The following is a 23,021-nucleotide window of genomic DNA, read 5'->3' as shown; positions in this document are numbered from 1 at the left end:
GGCTGTTGAGAGCAGAATAAAGATTTAGGGCCTGAATTTCCTTACAAAAATTGCCGATACGGTAAGGTTGAAAAAATAGAAGCACGACGTTTACAAAGATATCATTCTGCACTAGAAATAGATATCAGACTTCTGTAAACTGCATCTATTACAACGTTCAAAGCAGACAAATTCGATAGGTTGATTTATATCCTAAGTGAATTTGTTACAATGTGTACAACGATTTTGCAAAGTCCTACTGAAAAATTATGGCTTGCTTAGAGCCATGTATGTATATACTAACACCAGTTTTGTCAATTTCAAGAATTGTGGTATCATATTTGATTGCCGAGTAAGAGAGTTGGAAACTTCACAGTTTCTTTTTCTGAAAATTTGTGATTTGAAGAATTTTTACTAAATAGTTTACAGCCTGAATAAAAAATCTGCCTCCAACAGTCATTAGACTCCAAGTTTTTCCTTTTAAATATAACAAACTTCCATCAAATTTGATGCACTGGTTGCCGAGAAACATAATTTCTCCTTTCCCATGAATTTAGATAGGAGACCAGAATCGAAAGCGTCCCCTTAAGTACATGAGCCCTTCTTTTATTCCATCATTGATCACCAGGCAACTGGGGCATTTCCGGATTGATTCACTGACTGATCTATTTGATATGGTTCGGTCAACGTCCCAAATCAGCACAGAAGCTAGAGAGACTAGTGTAGGGATTCTTAATTTTAAACACAAGAAGTTGCTTGACATGCATTTAAACTGAAGTACAGCACCGGTGTACACACCTCACCTCCCCAAATGCTATTACAGTGGCTTGGGACCAAACCCACAACCTTGTGTTCAGTAACAAATTCCACATCCACTGAACTCCCATGGTGCGAGGTCACATGGCTACGTGTATTGGACCAACTTTTGCCTATGCCCTCGGCCAGCAGCTAACAATCTACTATAAACAATGTGCACCCAACTATCCCGTAATTGAAAGTCAACATTTGTTCGCATCCAATAATTTTTTTTTTTTCAGCAGTCCAATCCTGCAACACAGTGGTCTAAAAATCCTGTGTAACCATGTCAACAAACTGACTACACAAAGCGTGTCAAACTACCAAACTCCCGAACGTGTAGCCCATTTCAAATGCTCTTTAAAAATGCAGCTACATCAAAGGCTGCCCCATGGTGATACAGCTCCAACTTACCACGACTTCAATTTCCGGCATCTGGTCCAGCCGTTCCCGTAACATTTCACTCTGCACAAATAAAAACAAAAAGATGTAGCAAACTATTCTTCAACAGACAGCAGTCGCTCACACGTCGCCAAAATTTCCTTTATACTAGAAAAAAATAGAAAGCTTGTAGCAATGTCAAAGTGTACGTTTTTTTAAGGTATTGTTCCTGACTTGCACATCTGGTGCAACTGAGAGCTGCAACTGAGAGCTGCAACTTTCACGATGTCCCTGAAAACATAAAGTGGCATTTCCTGGTTGCGTCTACCTTCTTAAAGGGCCACTACGTGACAACAATCACTTACAAGTGCAGTGATGTCGGAGAGACGACTAATCGTAAGCAGCGCTTCTGTCAACATTCAATCGACCGTACGACCGATATCGGTATGTCATGAAAAGGGGCGCACATGGTGATAACGGAGCTGCTTAGCGCAATCAGAAATAAATGGAAAGAAAGAGCACCTCTTGTAACCAAGTTTATTCATAGCAGACAGGTTCACTTTTACAGGGAAGGTGCCAACACGTGCAAAAACACATTTGCGCACCGCAGTCAGACCACAGCGATGAAACTGCAAAAGTGCATGCCAGTTGTGACATACAGTCAAAGAACTGATGTTCAGCGCTGGCTCTGCGCAGTACTGAACAATTTTTTTTTTTTTTACTGTGTGTTGGAATAGGAATGCAGTTTTGCAATTTCCTCACCATGGCATAATTGCGCATGCTGCAATGTTCCCTACAACAGGGAATCTATCTGCTATGAATAAACTCAGTCGCGAGCGATGCTCTTTCCTGTCTTGGCCTACACATTGTTTCATGTCCTACAGACCTTTTCCATAATTGTAAAGGTTGCTTTCCTGCAAGGTGGTTTGCTCGACTAATGGCGGCGTGGTCATTCTTGTGTACACAGTTTACTTGTCTTACGAGATGGGAAATATCAACGTGGCTCTGGTAACGAAAACAAACATAAGAGACAAGCCCCAGCACAATTAGAATTTTGTTGTTCATTTCAACGACGACCGGCGCTGCCACCTGTTGGGCAAATGCGCAGCGCAGAGAAGCGTACTTGAAAAATTAGAAAAAAGGGTTATACATTACATCGTGATAAGTACGAACAAACTAGCCCAGCAAAGCGTTAGCACAGTCACTGACTCGGAGCTGCCCGTCTTTTATCGCTTGTTGAACGAAAAGCAACGACGCCACTCACCAGGCGCAGACAGTGAAGCACCCGCTGCAGGAGGCCCTGGTGTCCGAGGCTCTGCAGCCCCACCCACAGGGGGAGGCACTGCAGCTTGCTGTGCACGCTGAACGAACTCAGGCCGGCCGCGTGTGCCAGGGCTGCCTCGCTCGTCTTGTAGAGAGTCTTTGACGAATCGTCAAGGAAGAGCGGCAAACAGCACAGACAGGAAATGCCCGACACACATTTCACACAGGCGCCATGTCGTTAACCCTCTGAGGCCCAGCGTATCATATTAGATATAACGTGCCGAGTTTGACACCTCGAAATTCTGACTTAGGTACTGGGAATGTAACGGATAGCCTATAAATAGCATTTTTAATATGCTGGAGCAAGTTTCCAGTAATTGATAGCTGAGAAAACCAATTACTGATCAATGACTACAGTAGTGAAGTTCTAACTCAAGTAACATTTCTATTTTTCTTTTTCTGTTGCCTTTCTGTTTCTATGGCCAGAAATAAAGGTGAACAAGTTGTTTTCATTTTCCCTAATGTTGAACTGTGTTTGAGCACTACAAAGTTAAAGCAAAACTAAATATAAACACTTCATCAAGCTAGACTAATAAAGTATTCTTTCGAAACTTTATATTAATTAATTTTGCCAAAGGGGGTTGACTACTAGAAGAGGAAACGAAGGTCAAACTTCAAAGTTTTTGCACCGAAACACCCACACCGGCTCGTCAGTATGGCATTGCAGACTTCAAGTTAACTTTTCAGGAGCTCTGGTAGCGCAGTAAAACTTCTCAATACTTGCCAAGCTCAGTATTTTGACTCTTTTAGGATACAACATAGTCCATCTATGCCAGTAAAAAAAAAATTGCGTACTTATTCAACTATAAGGCAAGGTTTCTTTTTTCTCAGAATTCTTAGCTGAAAAGTCACCCCCCATACCCCCCCCCCCCCCCCTCCTCGCCTTACATGTGAGGTTGATGGCTTTACTTCCTATTTCGATGTGATAGAAACAGCGCCACATTTACGGCAATCCAGATTTTAGACGGCAGCACAAATTCCAGCAATAAGGCATGGCAGGTGAGGCAGCACCCCACTTTTGTGTGTATTACCTGCATTGTGAACTTAAAAAATTTAACCGTAAGAACCGGGTGCAGGTTATATGCGAATTTTTCCTTGACGGATCACTTCACAGGAGTGCAAATTTCCCCTTTAAGTGTTGCTTTACGGCAACGAGCATGCATACTTAAGCTATTTTTCCCAGGTCCCCGATCTGCATCCTCGCCTTACAATTGTGGCCACCTCCTAATTGAATAAGTACAATAAACTAGGCCCAAGCATACGCTGTTAAGATACATGATGTGCGTCATGGCTGGCTGGTGTAAGAATGATGATGACGATGATTTCTATTGGTATCACCTTCAAAATGGAGTGGCAACAAATAGGAGCCTATAAATAGGTGTGTGTGTGTGTATGTGTGTGTGTGTGTGTGTGTGCGTGCGTGCGTGTGCGTGCGTGTGTGTGTGTGTGTGTGTGTGTGTGTACGCATGTATGTATTGCAGTTTAGCCTTCACCATATCTTCTCTGTCTTCATTAAAAATCTCTGTTTCTATGTTTTATGTGGGTGCATCGGTACTGAAAATATCTGCGTCTACAGCAATGGCCTTACTGGCACTGAGCCAAGACAGCGTGCTCAGCGGAGTCAAGACGACTGAGCCTAATGCAATACAGTAGACCCTTGTATCACACCTTCTGGAAAAAAATGCAGGAAAAATACTTACTCACTGAGAAAACATATGATCCGAAGTCACTAAAAAGTTTGGCAGACTCAACTGCAGTTTACATCTACATAATTCGAAGCGTTGCACGCAAATCGTTGCAAGACGAGACTAACGAGTTGCTGCTAGGTGAAACGGGATGCAAGTGACGCTGCCCTGCTGCCTTTTCCCAGGTATTTTCGAAATTGAGATTTCAAGATATCCGGAATTCATCACAAAGACTTCGAGACACAGGGCGACAAACACATAGGTTGATACCGTGAGAACAAAAAATATTTTGGTTTGCCCGGTCATTTGACATGTCAGAGTTAACGAGCGTTTACTGTATTTAAAGTTGCTAGTGAACGTTCATTTCTTAAATGAACTGCGTGACGGTAACATCTGCAGTGAGTGCAGTAATTTGCAATCATAGTGTAATTAAAAAAGATTTTAGGGAGTAAAAGTGCTAGAAATGCTGCTAAAAGCTTTAATAGAAAGACATTTTACATATAGTATTTTATGTTACTTCAGAAATGTGAATTACTGTGTTTATGCCAATGTGTCTTAGCAATAACTACTAACATTGAGTGCGACGATACACACACTATGCGTTCAACAGCCTAATGAGTTGCACGAACCCACTACGCTGCAAGCTGCATGAAGTTTTCAGGACATTTCACTTTAATGGACTGAGCTGTTCATGTCGCTTTTTGTGCCCACGAGGCATGGGTTTCAGCCTACTACACTTGAACAGCTGCACTATCCCAGACAAATTAAAGGTGAATGGGAAGCTATACAGCAGGACAACTTGTTATAGGCAATAACTCAATGACTACAATTCTACACTGCCGCCCACCTGGCTGCCCACGACAGTGTGGACCCAAACCACGGATACAAAGCAAAATTGCATTGGCACCACACAGAAGCACAAAAAATGTGTCCTAATCTGTTTGTGGTTCCTTTTCTTTATAGTATGTCAATGCGCTGCCGCCATTATCACGAGACAGTCTCCAATTTGTTAGCAAATGTCTGAAGGATACAACGTAGGGCACAGATGGTAGGCCTAGCCAGGTGCCAAGGGGGAGGGACACGCTGTCTCCAGTACGAGCCGGCTGCAAAGAGAAAAGAATACGAAAAGCTATTCTCACTTTCACTTTTCGGTCTCATTGCAGCCAACCATACAGCAAGTATTCACGCTAGGAACAAATCAAACAACTGTCGTGTAAAAATTCTGGTAGAACCTATCCATAACGAGCATCTAAGCTAAACAAGCACCTGTTGTCACAGCACACTTATTTTCACACTTCCCTTACAGGCGATGGAGCAGAGCGAGATGGTGCGTCCGTTCGGATCTGTCACTTTTGCAGCCAAACGTACCACGCGTGTCTGAAGACCTTCGAACTCACCATGCGCGAGCCACAGGCACTCATCTGTACCACGACAGTACGACGACAGCTGTGCTCTTTGGCTATACTGTTGCAATTACAGCAGATGTCCAATGTCCAGAAGTTTGCACAACATCCACTACCCCCCCTCCTCCTCGTTCATCCGCCGTCCACACAAATCCATGCAACTGGCCTTGACACTTTTGTGCCCACCAAGTACATCCATGGCTAGTCATGCGAAGCTAGCTACAAAAAGAGACCGATCTGTGTCAATGAAGAGGCTGCCATAGGGTGTCTCAGATGGCAGCAGTGCAAAACTTTGTAGCCACTCCATGCATTCACTTTCGTTTTCAAGGCAATTTGTCGGCTTTCTGAGTGTTGCGTGGCTGCTGCAAATAGATCTGCATCCATACGACACCATACAACTATAGTCACCGGCACCAGCTGAAGCAGAGCCGATTAGGCCTAATGTGCTACCATTAGGCCTAATGGAATAGGATTAGGCCTAATGAACTAATGGATGGGCCACATGCTATCGCAGAATCCTTACAACTAATATGTTCTTAGAGGTGGCTCATCAGTGATCGCTCCCGAGATCATGCCTGCGGATTAGATTGACCGCTGTTGAAGCGGAGTGAAATTCATCCCCGTATATACAACACCATCCGCATGCCTATGGGCAGCTGATCAGCTCCATCTTTGCACATGCTGTCGCGCTTTACAAAATACTTGCTGCTTTTGTTGCCAATGCCTCTGTCCATGTCACATTATCATTTTAATCGGTCTTGTCGACCCAGCCGAACCATGTACCAACGGAGGCGGATGCACCGCTGTTCTCACAGTGACAAAGTCTACTACCCGGGGTCACCCATTCACGGCACGTTCCACGGCTCTTTGACACCGAAAATGAAGTAAAATGCTCGTTTCGGTGGCATCTAGCATGAGGAGCTCCACAGCCTATGCAACATGTGGCACTGTGTGGGTCTCTACACCGAATACATCAAATATTCGAAAAATCTAATAATATAAATTTGATTCCTGAATCAAATTATTTTAACATTCACTATTCGATTCGACTAGGGGATACTCAAGCATTTGCACACCTCGCACACCCCTACTTTTGTGTCTACAATATTTTCATCCATTCTTTTACTGAGGTTGTGCTTGGTGCACCGACTGTGAGCATTGGGTACAAGAGCACGTTCAACCCCTCTGGCTCGACTGTGAAGCCACGCACGCACATACCAAGTTGGGTACCGAGACGAGGCAGAGCGCGGCGAGCGCGTGGCCCTCGACGTGCAGCCATGCCTCGTGCCGCTTGCACAGGTCCTGCAGTCCCTGCAGGGGATCGACCAGGCCGATGGCTGGCGAGCCCGCGCTGACCACCACCAGCGTGGGCACCCGACCCTGCGCCACGTCCTCGTCCATCCTCTGCTCCAGTGCCGCGAGGTCCTGGAAAACAAGGTGGAAGAAAGGTGGAGGCGAGGAGGCAGAGGTGCAAGGAAGCACTCAAAACGGCCGCCAAGCTCTTTAACGTGACTGTCAAGGTTATTGACATCTTGACAACTGCACGATCGTGTGCCAATTTGGCCACCGAGTCGAGCAAAAAACAGCGATACTTTCGTTTTGACACATCGCCTGCATGGTCACCGGTGCCTCCTCGAAACCAAAACTAGCTAAGCCTAGCCGGTGTTAGAATCGACATGTGAATTCGGTATTTCCGTGTATCCGTAGCAACAGTATGACAATGGTCGAGACACGTGCCTTGATTTTGTGGCAATGTCTTCCACTCAATTCTATGCTGCTCCTATCTACCGTTCGTGGCCACCTGCTCCCGGCAATAACGTGTCAGTAGTGTCCCTCTAGCCACTGACAAAGCGCGAAAAGCACCAGAAGGAATTGCAAAAAAAACATTGCTAGAAAATCGTGGCCATAGAATGTCCACACCACAGGCAAGCACATGTGCAGGAAACAATTCCTTGACAAACTCGGGCCGTATTCTTGGATGATCACTCGGCCTTTTTTGAAGACGCTTTCATGTTTGCAATATTTCATGCAAATAGCACCAGGCGTGTCAATGGGTGGCAGCGTTTTCACACCATGATAAGATGCTATGCTTCGCACTTGCCAAGAATGGCGTCACTCGTAGACACCGATGCATCTTCTGCTAGTCCCACGAAACTGAACGTATCCCTGAGAGTGATGACCCGAGAACATGGCACACCTTTTTGCCCACTAGTGAAATAATGTAGCATATTTTCAAGTCAATCTGGCATTTAAGACTCCCAATTATTTGGACTCTGGCAGTCCCCATCAAGTCCGAATTACCAATGGGTGACCGTACTATCCTTCTTTTAATATAACCTCTTCAGGAGCAGATTGGGATGAACTGCGTATAAATGTATAAAATTTAGACAACTTTATTCCAAGGCATTCGACACTCCATTGCAAGAAAGACAGGGTGGTAGGATAGTTCTTTGTGCATTTTTAATGAGTCACCATGTTAAAGATTGATTCAATATATGTTTATTTTCCACTCAGTAATGCTCAGTTTTTGCATAAAAGCAATTGAATCACAGGCTAAATAAGGCACATGCACAATTCAATTATTGAATGCATACGTTACAAGAAAAGAAAAATGATTATTTCAACATTGCTGCAGGGACAATGCACATCATGTGTCCCTTCTAGCATGATGGTGCCTTCAGCAAAGTGGTCATCTGTAGCAATGCACAGCACATTGAAGTGGAACACTACGTGTGCAGGGAGTTTAATAAGTCTGAAGCTCAATGTTTTCTACATTTTCTTAGACACCCCATGACAGAACTGGCACACACAAGTCACATGCACACACGTGGGCACTGCCTCATGGAGATAATCCTTCCTGCTCCCTCTTTATTAAAAGGGGCCCTGAAACACTTTTCTAACTTATCACAGAATGGTCTCACTATTAAAAGACATCGTCCAACAAATCTCATGAGGCAAAAATTTTTCGAATCCTTCAAGTATTACTAAGAATGTTCTCGCAATCACGAAATCTGCCAACAATCGTGTAATCGGTCCAGCTGCTTCCAATGACATTGCAATATGACACTGCAGAAGTGACAGAAAGTGATTTTTTGCTATTTTCGACACGAGACTGTCAATTGCCTGCTGCAAGCAGGGTACAGATCCGCACATTCTTCCACAGACGTTAAATAACGCGCTGTGAATTGATGTTAATTTATGTACCGCTGACACTTATGTCACAGTGCTTTGTGCTTGCTTTTGTTTTTGCCTGTAATGTTCAAATACTGTTTCATTTGTGTCAATGTTATTATTGCAAATGCTTTATACATGCTGTATGATACACTAAGATGCTGTTGCCAAGTCATTGTAGGGTGCGTCGACCTCTGTCAAGCCTTTCTTCTGGCTTTTTGTCGATGCACCCAACATCCTCAAGACGATGTTGAATAAAGAATTGAATTGAATTGAACAATCTCTTACTATTTTCAAAATGTATTTCAGGGCACCTTTAGGTCTTTGTTTCCAAGTTGCGCTAATTTGCATCCCTTCTCCAGCCAACTCAACCAGCAACAAATTTTACCGAATCGCGAGATGTACAAGCAGCACCATGCAACGAATCAGGCGCCTCGCACACTACTACGGTGAGAATGCCGACTCAGAGGAGGAGCAACATCGCAGAAACTTGCGAGAATAAACGGTGATGCTGCCTACGCATGGCGGTCCCCGTAACAGCACATTGGAAGTAAAACAATGACCGCCACCTACCGTCTGATAGAGGGAGCCAGGTGTCCCTGTGAGGGGAATCATCCTGAGGCAGGAGATGGGAAGTCCCAGCTGCACAGAATGTCAGTGCCACATGTAGCAACTACCAAACTCAGTCAAACTCAAACCAAAGTCAGCTAAAACTGCACAAGAAAAAAAAAAGAGGACAGGACAGAGCACTGTGTCCCGTCCTCTTTTTTCTTTTCGTTTCCTATAAAACTTGAGCAACAGTTCAATATACACTCTTCAAAAGGTTTGCACCCTTTGGGGGGCACTTTGTCCCACAACGATAATCGTCATCTGCCTCGCTTGCATTTCCTTTTTTTTTTTTGAACTCAGCGCTCGCTACTTTCCTGTCGAAAATACTATGCCACACTGATAACGCACATGCCGCTCCTGACCTGGAAGTACCGTGCTTGCAGCGTTAAAGGAAGGAAACAAGGGCGAGACAGCTGACGATTAACTGTTGTGGGACAAGACAAGCCCCAAAGGGTGCAAACTTTTCTGAGGTGTGTACCCACAACCTCGGCATATCTATGTTCAACTGTGTTTCCCCTTCTCAAACAGAGATTCGCTCTGACGCTTACCTGAGAACAGAGGTGGTGTCCGAGGCTGGTGCGGGTGTGCGCCCCGATGTACAGCACGGGGGGCCGCGAGGCCAGCGCCTGGAAGCCCTCCCCCTGGGCCAGGCGTGGGTACTTGGCGTGCAGGGCAAGGCGGCAGACGCGCACCAGCCCCTCCCGCGACTCCTCGTGGAAGAACACGGACGAGTCGAAGAACCTGTATGCGTGAACGAAAATGTGGGCAATGACGGGCGCACGAGCCTAAGAAAACGCAGGAACATCGTCACTGGAGCAATCAAGGGTGTGTTGAACAAGGGGTGCCTGTGGAGCCAACGTTTTAGCAAGGAACAAGTTGCCTTCGTCAGGGCAAGTGCTTTCCTTGACCTTGACAGCGTTGTCAAGAAAAGCATTCTTAAGGACTCTGGCCTCAGCATACGTAAGTGCTTATGTCTTCAGATCGCCCAGACTTTCTCAGCAGCTTTGCTGCTGCCGATTCTGCCTGCTTCAGGAACATGTAGTGAATAAATTTGCTCAAAGAAAGCAGTATAGTGCAGTATAGTACAGTATAACAGTTAACAGTATAGTACAGTATCTCGCACTGCCACAATTTGGCATGAATTTTTTCTTCTTTTTTTTTTCAATCTTGTGCCCCCTCCCCATTCTTGAACAACTCAGCATTTTCATTACCAGAATTTACTTTTTGTAAAACATGGCGCAACATTCGTAAAATCGTACAACGAGCCCACATGCGCAAACTTTACGAAAAATTCTAGAGAGTTGGCAAGTATGAATTAGCTATTGTAGAGGTGCAGCCATTCCCGGCCCCTTACCTAAAGAGACGCGACACCCAGAGCCCTGTGTCGGAGACGATGCGTGCCGTCACCTTGCGCAGCACAGCGGCTTCCAGCGTGGAGAGGTAGGCGGCCAGAGAGTGCGATGCGACCACGGCCTTGCCAGCGTCGTCCAGTCGCCGCAGCATTTCTCTGGGACATTTATTATGAAAGTTGGCATCCGCCCTACTGTAGCATGAGACTACAAAGGGCACCCAGAAAGAACTTGTAGCTGGGCTAATAGGCAATTTATCTTGGCAACATCACCAGGGCGCAAGAAAACACACCCAAGCACGCATGCACACACAAACAGATGCAAACACGCACATACACAAGAAAACCTTTATCTTTTCACACAAACGCTTGTGTGGAAAAAGGAGGCCTTTCTTGGGTGTTTGTGTATCTGTGTGTGCTTTCTTGCGCTCTGAAGCAATTACAAAAAAGGACGGCCAAATATGGGTTTCAGAAAAAAAGAAAGTTGAAAAATTTGTCCTGGTCCAGAAATTGAACCTGGGAACAACGCCTTTCCTGAGAAGTCCTAATGTCTTAGCTAACCAGGAGGCTAGCAGTTCACAGAGTGAGGCCGAATTAATTGACAACTTGAAAACAAGGTCACTGAATATGGCAGATCAGCGCACAAGGTGGAGGAAGGTTCATGAAAGAAAAATTGTCGTCCACCCGACTGCGGTTTCGTGCTAAATTCAGGTGGACAACAATTTTCCCTTTTATGGACCTTCTCCTACCTTGCAGGCTTACACAGAACTAATCTGTCATGGAAGATTCATTTATAAACAAACAAACCATTTGCTGTCTTGTCATTTTCTTTTTCGTCTTTTGCTAGCAGTATTCATTAGATGGCAGGTCATACAACAGCAGATCAAGACAAAATATTTATAAATGTAATCTCAACTTCACTATGAACAAAAGTTCACTACAAACAAAAACAAATTACATTTGTTCGATAGAATACAATAAATTATGACAAACCAGGGAATGAAAAACAAACAAGCTGAATTACTGCGCCAGTTCACCTTGCAAATTGCTGCGTGATGTTCCGCATCCTCATTATAACTGCAGTCTCAAACATATTTGAACCCCGCAAAAACGAAATCAGCAGGCAAAGTGAAAGCAAATTTTACAGTCAAAAAAACTTTACAGTCATAACTCCATTAGCCCACTTTGGCAAGCCTTGCTAGAGACTCTAGAATAGTATTGCTGACAGCACAAAGTGTGCCCCATACGTCGGTGTCGGTATTCTTGGATGATAGCTTTTGCAGATACATCACTTTCATGACATTTTGTGCAACTTGGCACTGGGCGCCGAGCCACAGTGGTCGTCATGCCCACAACAGTGTTCTTCCAGTGCGCTCTGTCGCCCGCAGACGCCAACGCGTCCGGTGCCAAGCGCGGAAGTGATCGGAGCTCTTATCCCTGAAAGCAACCGACCGAGAATGTGGCCCCTTCCCGTAAACCTTACGTCCACCAACATTGAACCCGCGTGCGATGCCCGTTGGGCGGTCGGTAACGAAACTAGCATTCTTGCAGCAAGGGACGCACATTCTGGGACGGTCGCTCAAACACGGCCAGAGGGGTGCCGCCATTTCAAGCACCACAAGCAAGTCCACGGCGGTGGGGCGTGGATTTCTGTTATTGCTGCACTTTTCTCAACAAGCTGCAGATTATGCACAGCGCTAGGTACGCAACATGCGGCCATGCTATTTGAAACGGACCACGAAGATGGGAGGCCATGACGGGGTTCTGGTGCATGCGATGACTTCCGGCATTCGGCTGTTTTTAAAGGCAAAAATGGCGGCAGCCTCGCAATCGCACTGCGACGGCATTTAAAAAAAGTGGAGTGGGGAGAAAGTGGATTTGTGCACTTCTTGTACTCTCTTAGTATTACGCAGGTAGACAATACTAATATTGGGTCTAATGTTCTGGAAGGTTTCGTTGACGCAGGATTGCAGTTTAGTGACGTTCCATTGTCAAGAGATACGACGTACAATGAATCCTATGAGCTAATATTTTGTTGCGGCCCAAATTTCGTTGTCTTAGGCTTTCGTTATAGTAGGGTTCGACAGTAGTAGCCACTCGGGGCTCCTCAAGCAGGCCAAAACTTATGGTGGTGATCGCCACAGTGATGAGACAATTGCCACAGCAAAGGGCATACAAAGATGGTCCTTACGTAAGAGAAGCTAAAAATATGCACCCAGTACATGTCGAGCGATTTCAGAGTAACCTAACCATGTAATTCACTGAATGGTGTCGGCACAGCACCACTGTTTCATGCATGTAATCCACCCCTGCATATATGTAAAAGCAGCACCTTCAATTACAACCTTCAAGAAACAAAAAAAATCTAAAATCTGCTCATACACCTGCGAAATTCAACTCTGCACAATTATCAGCACAGAACACAGCTTGCGGAACAACAGTGTTTCTCTCTGTTCAGCCTTTACCACTTTCACTGCAGCATCCTGTTCGACTTTGTAACAGCTAGCAGCTGTGAAAGCAGTACATATTGCCAAAACACACGCTATTTCCAGAGCAAGAGCTTTGACATTAATGGATAATTTTACAGGCTTGTTTGAATAAATTTAGACCATAATTTCTTTCTGCGCGCAGATATTTGGATTTGGTAGTTTGGCACAAACATTTATTTTTCAGGCCCTGTAAAGTGTAAAGCGCAGTGTAAAGTGCAGGTGCAGTTTAAGGAAGCTTACACACATGATGGTACAGCAAGTGGTACAGAGTGGCAGTGTTTAATAAGGAATATCGCACCTTACTCAAAGTGCCTCACAAGGTGACCAAGTGTTGTTGGATGCATTCAAGAAAGCTGCTCTCAATTAGGAAAAAAAATATATAAAATGGGGGCTCCAAAGATTCCTCACCCAGGCAAGCTCCTCATGTGAGACGACTGCGTCAAGCAATGCTGCTGCACAATGTTCTCCAGGCTCGCTCGTATGTCGTCCAGCGACAGGGCCCTGGGAGAATGCAAAAAACAAAAAGTGAAAATCAAGAGTGCGCGGCACGTTCAGTATGAGCATAGTTGTAATTGCCATGCTCAGACAGATACAATGCAGCATTGTCTTCTGTGTATGAAATTACTGGCCGACGACAGCATGTTACAACATGACTTCTTTATTCCCCACACCCCACTAACTTCCACGCTTAAATATGCGGTGAGCTCAACCACCAGGTGACAATGACTGCAGAAAAGCCAACCCCTCTATGAGCTACTACAAGCAATACAGTCCCACGTGCAAGAGGTATGTATACATGCACGTACGTACAGTACAACCTTGTTAATTCAGATTTCAAGGGACAAAAGGAATGTCTGAATTAATCAAATGTCAAAATATCAATGGTATAAAGAAAACAACGAATGCTTACTACATCAACACACTTTTATTTAATGAATGAATCGGCAAATCCTGTTTCCAATTTGCACAAAGGCAGTGTGGAACCTGCAGTTCTTGTCATCTCATGACTGATTAGCACCATCTAGCGCCGCCGCTGCAAAGCCTGCGCACGGCCTTCAAAATGCATGGCACACCGGTGCAAGAATGTGGCATCTGCAGTGACTGCAGTGGCAGAGAAAAGCAATGTGTCATGACATCATCGTGTGTCAGCTTCCTTTGAACCAAAACCAAAATTGGTTCATGGAAACAGCTATAGTATTAAATTATTAAAGGTACGCTGATGCTGGCATTTCTTTATAACAGGTTTCTTCAAACATACATACAATAGATAAAATGTATAGATATCGATCCATACATTGGACGACTGAATGCCTGTTTGATAACTGCTCTATTAGCTGGCTCATTGATTATTTGTTTCAGTGATTTTAGCAACTCAAAGAAACACAGATGAGCTTCGTGATGTGATGCTAAAAAATACAAATCAAAAACATTCGTGTCGGTGCGGTTTGGAAAGAAGGAACAGGGAACGCTCACATTGCCTGAAGAGGGCCAGGAACGTGCTTGTGCGCATCTTTGCGGGCTTCCGCCTCGTCACCGCCACCAAGACACTGCTTCCTGTGGAAGCGCGCAAAAAAAGCAGCATCCCACTGTTTCAAGCACCAGTCAAAGCAACACACACTGCAAAGTTAGCGTGAAAGAACGCATCTCCAAACATCAAATACGAGTTTGGGATTGCATCTACAAATGCACAATGTTTAAATACAGTCTTGAGGAAACAAACCAGAGTTAATGGCAGCGACTTCCCTTTTCTTTTAGCGATGAGAACGGATGCGTCCCTTCATGACACACATGCGAAAATGTTATTCAATTCAAAAACGCTTCATTACGACTCGGAGCTGAGTTAGCCAGTTGGCCATTTCAATTCAAACGACTACAAATCCCAGCTTGGCTTATAATACAAGATGCAACTATGGCTTTGAAAGAGAAAGACTTTAATGAAGTGTTGAGATGTTAGCCTAGTGAAATGCCCAAAAGGCTATTCCAGATGATTAGGGTGAAAGATGAAATAAAAATAGAAGAGAAGGATGAAGCATTCATTGATTTTAGTGTTAAGGAATGAAACATTCTATGTGGTAGCACCTGTGTACTGTGTGTTTCATTTACAATACACTGATTAACTGGCATTTGAGCACAGTTCCTCGAAGTCAAGAAAATACTTTATAAACAGCAAAATACAGTCACTTTTTTTCCTGGTGGCTTCTTTGTTTTTGCCAGGGCAGACCTCACATCTCACTATTGGTTTCAGAATAGTAGCTTTGCAGATGTAAGATGCAAAGGACAGTGTCTTGTTTAAGAAACAAGAAAATCTAGAAGCCTTTACATCTCAAAAACTTTTCAGTACATTTCTTTTGTATTTAGTAAAACAAGATCCTGCAGGTACTTACAATGCAAAAAAATATGCGCAGTTCTGAACAGGGCTGTTCAATGAGTGAAACTTTAATTCATTGTGTGAATTCATTGCTCAGCTTGAACCTCATCATGAGAAGCCGCTGTACGTATGGCAGTGTTATGACTTGCCGGAGCGACTGCCACTACTGTTGTTGTCACATTCCATGACAAACATCACATTTCTAGCAACAGGTGCCAGCACAGAAAGCTGGATAGGATTCATTATACAAACACACCAGCCAAATTGTGAAGTTTAAAATTCGTAAAAAAGCTGAGAGCAACACCAGAAGGGGGAGGGGGGTTAATGGTACGCACTTGTCAGATACATAAGCGCTTTATTAACGACAATTCATCTTTAGATGCAGCAAACAAACAGAGCGGCTTCACAATCAGAAGACATCGAAGGGCATGGCTAGAGACCAAAGGGGGAAATTTTTTCACTTTCAGAGTTCACTTCTCACTACACTTAATGAAACATTCATAAATTCGTTGTACAAGCTCGATTACATGAACGTTATGGAAAATTCTGGAGAGTTTGCAAGTACATATAAATCTCTGCAAGTAAGAAAATTTCATCAACATCCAAAAACAGTATTTTCCTGTCGATCTCTCCAACAAGTGACAGCAAAGACTCACGTGTGGGTTGTCTCCATCTGATTGACAGCGCCAGCTGCCATGTTGAGCAGCTCCTGTACAGGGTCGTTGCATGCGCTAAGCTCAGGTTTGCCTCCCCTCAGGTCCTGCGGTTGATGATGCAAACAAACAAATGAAACCAAAACAGCACAACATAAACCCACCATAGGCCACAGTTCTGCAAATCGAAAAATGACACTGTCAAGCATCATGTGAACCATGCCTGATGCGCCACAAACAGCCCAACACCCTTGATGCAGAGTCATAAATATTCTTATCAAGCAGTTGCATTATGAACTTCAATTGCTTATAATTAACACACACAATTTAAAATGTTACCAGCATAGGACACATCTGTTTGCACTGTTGACCACATACAATGCGTTTGAGTATTAAAATTCCATTTGTTTCTACACTTTGCGTTCGTCTTTAGAGCTGTTGCATCATGTTACCGCACTAACTTGCCCAGCTGTTCTTAGTTTTACATAAGGAATTTTAAACCAAGGCTGTACTTCACCCACGCACGTTTAACTTGCACATCAGCCATAATGTTCCACCGTTTAACCAAATTTTACTTCGGTGGCTCATAGTCCTCCCAGGATGGTGTGCTCAATTGAACTTTTCCTACGCATCACTTTCCTAAGTTCATCAAGGACACCACAGGCATCTCACATAATGCGTGGTAAGGGAGAGAATGACGGTTCGAACTTTATTTGCAAAGCTTCCAATTATTCCAGAGATGTTATTGCTTCTCCACACGTTGCACATTACACACCTTATATATTCTGGGGTTCTAAGTGCCGAAACCACAATCTGATTATGAAGCGCGTCGTAGTGGGGGACTCCGGAATGATTCCAACCACCTGGACTTCTTTTAACATGCACATGATGTACTGGGCATGGGCGTTATTGCATTTCGCACACCTCAAAATGCAGCCACCACGGCCAGAATTTGATACTGCAGCCTCATGCTTAGCAGCCCAATGCCAAAGCCACTAAGCAATCATGGCACGAGTTCAACGAGTGTGAAGACTGTGTCATAGCCTTCTTGGAACATTGGGAAACGTAGCGGATCATTGAGCCCACAATGAATCACATCGGCTGCAATTACAAAGGCTGTAATTTAAGAACACACATTTAACTACGCATGAGCGTTGGCTATAGTGCCGCCTACTTCACCCTCTTCTTTCTTTTTAAACCAAATTTCATCCCGGTGGCAGTTTTAGGACGGCGGGCTGAAATCTGTGTCGTTCATAAAATACACTGGCAATGTTCCGGAGCACTTGCATACATAATTTACTCAGAAGGCCGCAAGTGACCCTCTCTCAATTTTGTCAACGCATTCGCCCCCCCCCCCCCCCCTTATTTTCACCAAACATCAAACAAGTATGTCATTTAGTTCGCCGAGGTCATCAGGTAAACATACTATTCCTCGTGGAATGTGCAAAAATAGGCAGAAAATGGTCAAATATCCCAGTAATTACTTGCAAACATTAGAAACGTTAAACATCTTCCTGCATCATACCCAATATAAGCCCTGTTTTTGCTGAATTTGAGCTTGGTGTCGTGCACAATTAAGACACTAGAAAGCAATAATGGCCCACTCATGCTATCAAGCTCCTGCTGAAGCAATTTTTGCATTGACTATAATTTAACAACTCGCATTTTACTTCGCATGCTCATTGGCCATAACATTCCCTCCGCTTTCACCGAATTCGACCTTGGTGGCAAGTACAGTTCTCTCAGTACACTGTGCTAAATTCTATGCCATTAATGAAACACAGTTGTAATGCTCCAGAGCGCTTGGACACGTAATTTACTGTGAAGGCTGCACTTAATGCAGACACTTTGTACTTTGCCTACACATTGGGCATGATATTAGCCTTATTTTCACAACATATATACAAGGTATACCTCATTTAATCCAGGGAAGACACTGGCGAAATCGACTATGAACCTTGTATAACATAAGAAGATTTGAGAAAATATAAGATTTAGACAATGAGGGTTGAGTATTTATTTCCAAAGCTCATCATTATGCAATGATATGCTGACATTTCAATACACATTACACTTACTATGACCCATACTTTCGCAGAATACAAACTCGATGGTATGCCACAGTTCTCTTGGGACATCGGGAAACACAGCTGATAACAGCCACATCACAACTTCAGGCACTTGATTAAGGAGTTTTTCTCAATGACTGCACTTACCTAACATTCTCAAAGTTTTTTTACCCATGCATTACGCATAATATGCCCCTCATTCGCTCAGAGTGTCAGCTGCATGGCATGTTGAGTTCTTTCAGGACATTGGGCAAGCGTTCCACATGGTTTGTAATATATGCTTTTCAAGCTTTTGATGCATGTCCCCCATAACATGGCCCCCATTCTCTGCAAACATAAAATTGTCGCAACCTTTTGCTGTTTTTTTTTCTTTAGGCAATGGGGAAACTTCGCGAGTTTAATAACCCCTATAGACAGGTAAAAAAACAAAGGCTTAGTAATTGTCATTTAGCCTTTAATTACCCAACATGCTTTAAAATATTTGTGTGCACTGCTGCTAACATTTCCTATAAATATAGCTTAGTTATAAACAGTACAATGGAAAAAAATGACACAAAAAAACGAAGTGTTAAAGAAATTCAGCACTTTGTGTGTGCCCTTACATTTTTTTTTTTTTTGCCCATGTTTCTATAAGTGCACTGCTGATAACTAAGTCATGAATTGTCAACTAGCCCATCAGTTCATCTTAAAAGGACACTAAAGAGAAACACTCCATATTTTTAGATTGATAAAGTCTTCTTGAATAACTCTAGTTTCGTTTATTTCGCATAATATATATCTATAGGTTGACTACAGTAGTGGAAGAGAAAATGAAGAGCCAAGATAACTTTTTTTTTTTTCAATTTCACGCCAGGAACCCAGAGCTGGTATGTCAGCGTTAACGTCATGGATTTTAGGGTGTTTGCTCCAACCTCAGCTGTTTTTTGTGAAGTGAAAATTCTGGAAATTTGCCAAGTTCTGTTTTTGGATCATTTAGGATACAGTATAGCCCATGTTTACTAATAAAAATTCATATAGGCCCGAGACACCACCCTCAAAATCCATGATGTCATGGGGCATTTAGTGTGGTAACTTCAAAGCAGCGTCGCCTTCCGTCTTCTTGCTTTTGCATCTTTTCGAGGCGACCAAGTGTCGTCTCGCAGTACGGGTAACTTTATTTGGTATTGTAGAAGAAAAATATACTAATGCGCAGCTCAAATTGTTTTTCTTCTTAGGGTTCCTTTAAGCACTAAACAAAATTCTGCGAACGATCTAGTTCTCCCAGGACACTGTTAATACATACGTTCAAGCTTTTCGAGCGCTTCCGGTCGCACTAAATGCTTCGCCATAAAAGGCTGTGCAGCAATGGCGGAAGCAGTGTGAACAATTAGGAACATATTTATTCACTACAGATGGAAGCTATCTGTACCTTTAGAAATGAAGGTTAGTTTACTAAATTCCTCTCTAATGGGCTTTTCCATACATTATCAGCATTCACAAAAGATGAAGCAAAAATATTATTAATAAAAACCAGAGCGTGTGAGTACCAACAATACTATACAAGGTTTATACTAGCAGTGTTTTGCTACGCGAGTTGCCATGCCAGTACCTGCTACGTGCTGCAGTCTCAAAGCTGAGGAGAGAAATTGTGGACCAAGCACGAAATGATAAATTATGCGATTATTTACTGCTTCATTGACACATGTAGTTGTTGTCCAAGCAGGCATTATCATACCTAAAAACGGCATTGATTAAAATTTTAACTATGTAAAACACAAAATAGCAGTCTCTTTTCCACATGTCCGCTTATGGCATGTTTGTCTTTTTGTATATTTATTTACGAACGTCTTACATGCCTTCAGAAGGCATTGGCAAAAGGGGAATACATCAGCATAATACAAGTGCTCTTCAACAAAGCAAAAAAAGAAAACATCACGTAACAGAAAGCATTTACACCGCATAAATAGTGTGCGATGCCAATACAGTCAATACAAAATTTACAACGGAAAACTATGGCTACATCAACGTAAAACAAGTGTCATTCAACAAGGCACAAAAAGCATCAACACAACACAAGCTTTATTCACCCAATGGAATAGAACGCTACATCAAACTCAAAATAGGAAAAAAGTAAGTAGGGAAGGATGCTCATAAATATTACACAGACATTATCGCACTACAGAGTAGGCATACAAAACCCGAAAATTGCCATAGCTATTGCTGAATCATTGCAATGTCAATTGCAAAGAAAAAAAGAACTAGGCAGTTGGCAATTAAACTCTGTTATCTACGATAAGCTACCACTTCACAGACAATGGATGGTGTGTGAAACCACATATAACCTGTTTAGAAAAATTTATTCATAAACATAAGTACGGACTATAGGTTACCACAAAATCAATGGTAAGGATATAGAAAGGCACAAAAGGACTAAGCAGTTAAGATGGCAAAATGTTTGAGTCAAAGCTGAAAAAGTGCCTACGATATATGCTGCAAAAATCTTTTGCAATGCGTGAAAAGATAAGCAATGCGCATGTTGAGACTTAGCGCGGCCTGCCTTCTACGGCCGCCCCCACGGACGCCAGAGCCCTAGGCTAATAGTGGCCAGATGGGCGTACACACCAGATTGTACTTTTTTGCTGGGGAGCATGCCGAATGGGACGGTCAGAGCAAAAGCTGTCAACGCACGCAGTCTCGGAGACCATGGTTGAAGCAAGTGAATACACCAAAGGCAGACGCTGTCCTTGGCAAAGCAAAATTATGGCACACACAACGCAACAGAAAAGACACAACTGAGATTTGCAGCGCCGGCTGAGCTGCCTGCAGCGACAGAATAGCCTGCACTGAAGGTATGCCAATTTTCTTAGGACGCTATTCAAGCTACACCACTTAATGAGGAGGAGGAAGGGTAGGGAGGTCAACCGTACGCGTGTGCACATGATTACCCTGTTGCTACACGCCACCTACGAATTCAGCACAAGCTCGTACGTACGGTGCACGCATGATTACCCTGTTACCCTACACACCACCTCAGAATGCAGCACAAGCTCCGCCCAGAAAGACCGCACTGCACTTGTCGTCTGCGCCTCAGCGCTCCAAAACATAGTTCCCGCGAGACGCCGACACTGAAAAGAGTTCGTCCCCGCCGTGACGTCACGGCAATAAACCAACGTAACTGGCTAGCGCATGTATACACAAGTCCTCCTTCTCCGATTTCTAGAGACGCGCATTACGTTGATTATTAGCAAGTGGAACCCTCCTTCCGAGTCGGTGTCGCCTGAAAGGCTTGCGCTCTCGGGCACAAATTACTTCTTAAACTACTTCTGCCCTTTTGAGTTAAGTGCGCCTGCATGACGCTTCTTTCAAACGTTTGTTCTTGCGCGAAAGGGCCCACAAAGGCCCGTAAACCAGACGCGCCACCAAAACCCCCGCTTCAAGTGGCGCGCCCTCGTTAGTTGCCTTTCAAGCCGCGCTCCTTTCTACGGGGACGTCCGTCGCCTAAAAGAAAAATAAGAAATAAATAAAGAAAAGGAGAACTAAGCTGACATCTTCGCGCGCACATAAAAAGGTCGCGCAGCTGCTCCGAAGAAACTTTTGAAAAAGAAAGAATGAGAGATCCCAGTAAACCACGTTTAAATTCCGGAGCGCAAACGTCTGACCGCGCGTTCTCCCGACGTCGGGCGTAGTTACAAATCTCGCACAGCACCGTCCATCCACGACTAGTTTCGCTTTCTCACACCCGAAAGTACGATCTTTTATGCTCCCCGTGTGCCGGTTTTTCATATGGCTGATCTCTGGCTCGGCTGCCGAGTTATGACACAAGCTACCGCCAGCCTTCGCGACGAAGTAAGATATGAGTAAACATGACTTCAGATCGTGCAAGGTGCACATGCGTGTCCCGACGAAGCAGCGTACCGGCGCGCGTCGACGTTGACGACGCAAACAAGCCGGAGCGCAATCGCTGCGGGGTAAACGAGGCGTGCCGTACACCGGCTAAAAAAAAGAAGAGGGACGGCGAAGGCCATCGAGGACTGCGCGAGGGTTCGCAACAGGGTTAAGAAAAACGAAAGCAAAGCACCTAACCAAGCTGGTTGCATACGTACGCCACGACCTCCCGACCAGAGAGGTGTGTTCTCGTGCAGGCGGAAGCTGATTGCCGCAACAAGAAAAAAAAGCAAGGCGGCGAGTCGAGCGCGAAAACGATCATTTGCATCTAGCGACTCGTGTCTGTAGGGTGAGCCTGCGAGCCAGAGCGCTTCGTTGAAAAAAAAAATGAGTTCAAAGGTCGCTTTAAAAGCAATAGCACCAGACCCGGATTCGAACGCATAGGAATGGAACGACGTTGACAACCAAACCCACCACCTAAGGATCGCAGAACCCGAAACTGCGCGTGGCGTTGGACGTCAAAAGACAACTACTCTGGCTTCGGGAACGAGACAGACGTCACTCACGTCTCCCATGTCTGATTTCTTCGAGTCTTGGCCGTCGCCGGACGTCGGAGAGTCGGCAGGGGCGACGTTGGAAGCTACGACACCGCCACGATCGCCGCCGCTGTCCGCCATTGCTGCCCTCAAGACACGCTGGCATCCGAGACGTCACTTCCCATGTCAACTTCCGTCGCGCATGTTGCCATGGAGACGATTCAGGAAGCGTCGGCCTAATTTCCACCTTTCGGTGTACCCACTCCCAAGCGCACAAGGAGAATAAAACAAAGTAATGCAGATAAATTTTATTTCTACAACAAACGTAATAACGTTGCAATAAATATC

At 44.3% G+C, this 23,021-nt stretch overlaps 1 protein-coding gene across 1 annotated transcript in view; it reads right to left on the bottom strand.

Moving 5' to 3' along the window:
• The window catches only part of LOC135898625 (pyridoxal-dependent decarboxylase domain-containing protein 1), a 36,421-nt gene extending 13,559 nt beyond the window's left edge, over positions 1-22,862 (bottom strand). The window contains exons 1-11 of the mRNA XM_065427675.1: positions 22,704-22,862; positions 16,208-16,311; positions 14,657-14,737; positions 13,592-13,684; positions 10,701-10,853; positions 9,895-10,087; positions 9,311-9,379; positions 6,785-6,991; positions 5,195-5,266; positions 2,420-2,575; positions 1,189-1,239 (exon numbers count right to left, since the gene is read on the bottom strand). Of these exons, the coding sequence (XP_065283747.1) occupies positions 1,189-1,239; positions 2,420-2,575; positions 5,195-5,266; positions 6,785-6,991; positions 9,311-9,379; positions 9,895-10,087; positions 10,701-10,853; positions 13,592-13,684; positions 14,657-14,737; positions 16,208-16,311; positions 22,704-22,814 (1,290 nt within the window). The 5' untranslated portion in view covers positions 22,815-22,862. The remainder of the gene's footprint in view (positions 1-1,188; positions 1,240-2,419; positions 2,576-5,194; positions 5,267-6,784; positions 6,992-9,310; positions 9,380-9,894; positions 10,088-10,700; positions 10,854-13,591; positions 13,685-14,656; positions 14,738-16,207; positions 16,312-22,703) is intronic.
• Positions 22,863-23,021: the final 159 nt, after the last annotated feature.

Source organism: Dermacentor albipictus, chromosome 8 (assembly GCF_038994185.2).
Source record: "Dermacentor albipictus isolate Rhodes 1998 colony chromosome 8, USDA_Dalb.pri_finalv2, whole genome shotgun sequence".
Taxonomy (NCBI): Eukaryota; Metazoa; Arthropoda; class Arachnida; order Ixodida; family Ixodidae; genus Dermacentor; species Dermacentor albipictus.
This window is presented reverse-complemented; position numbering and strand designations above follow the sequence as displayed.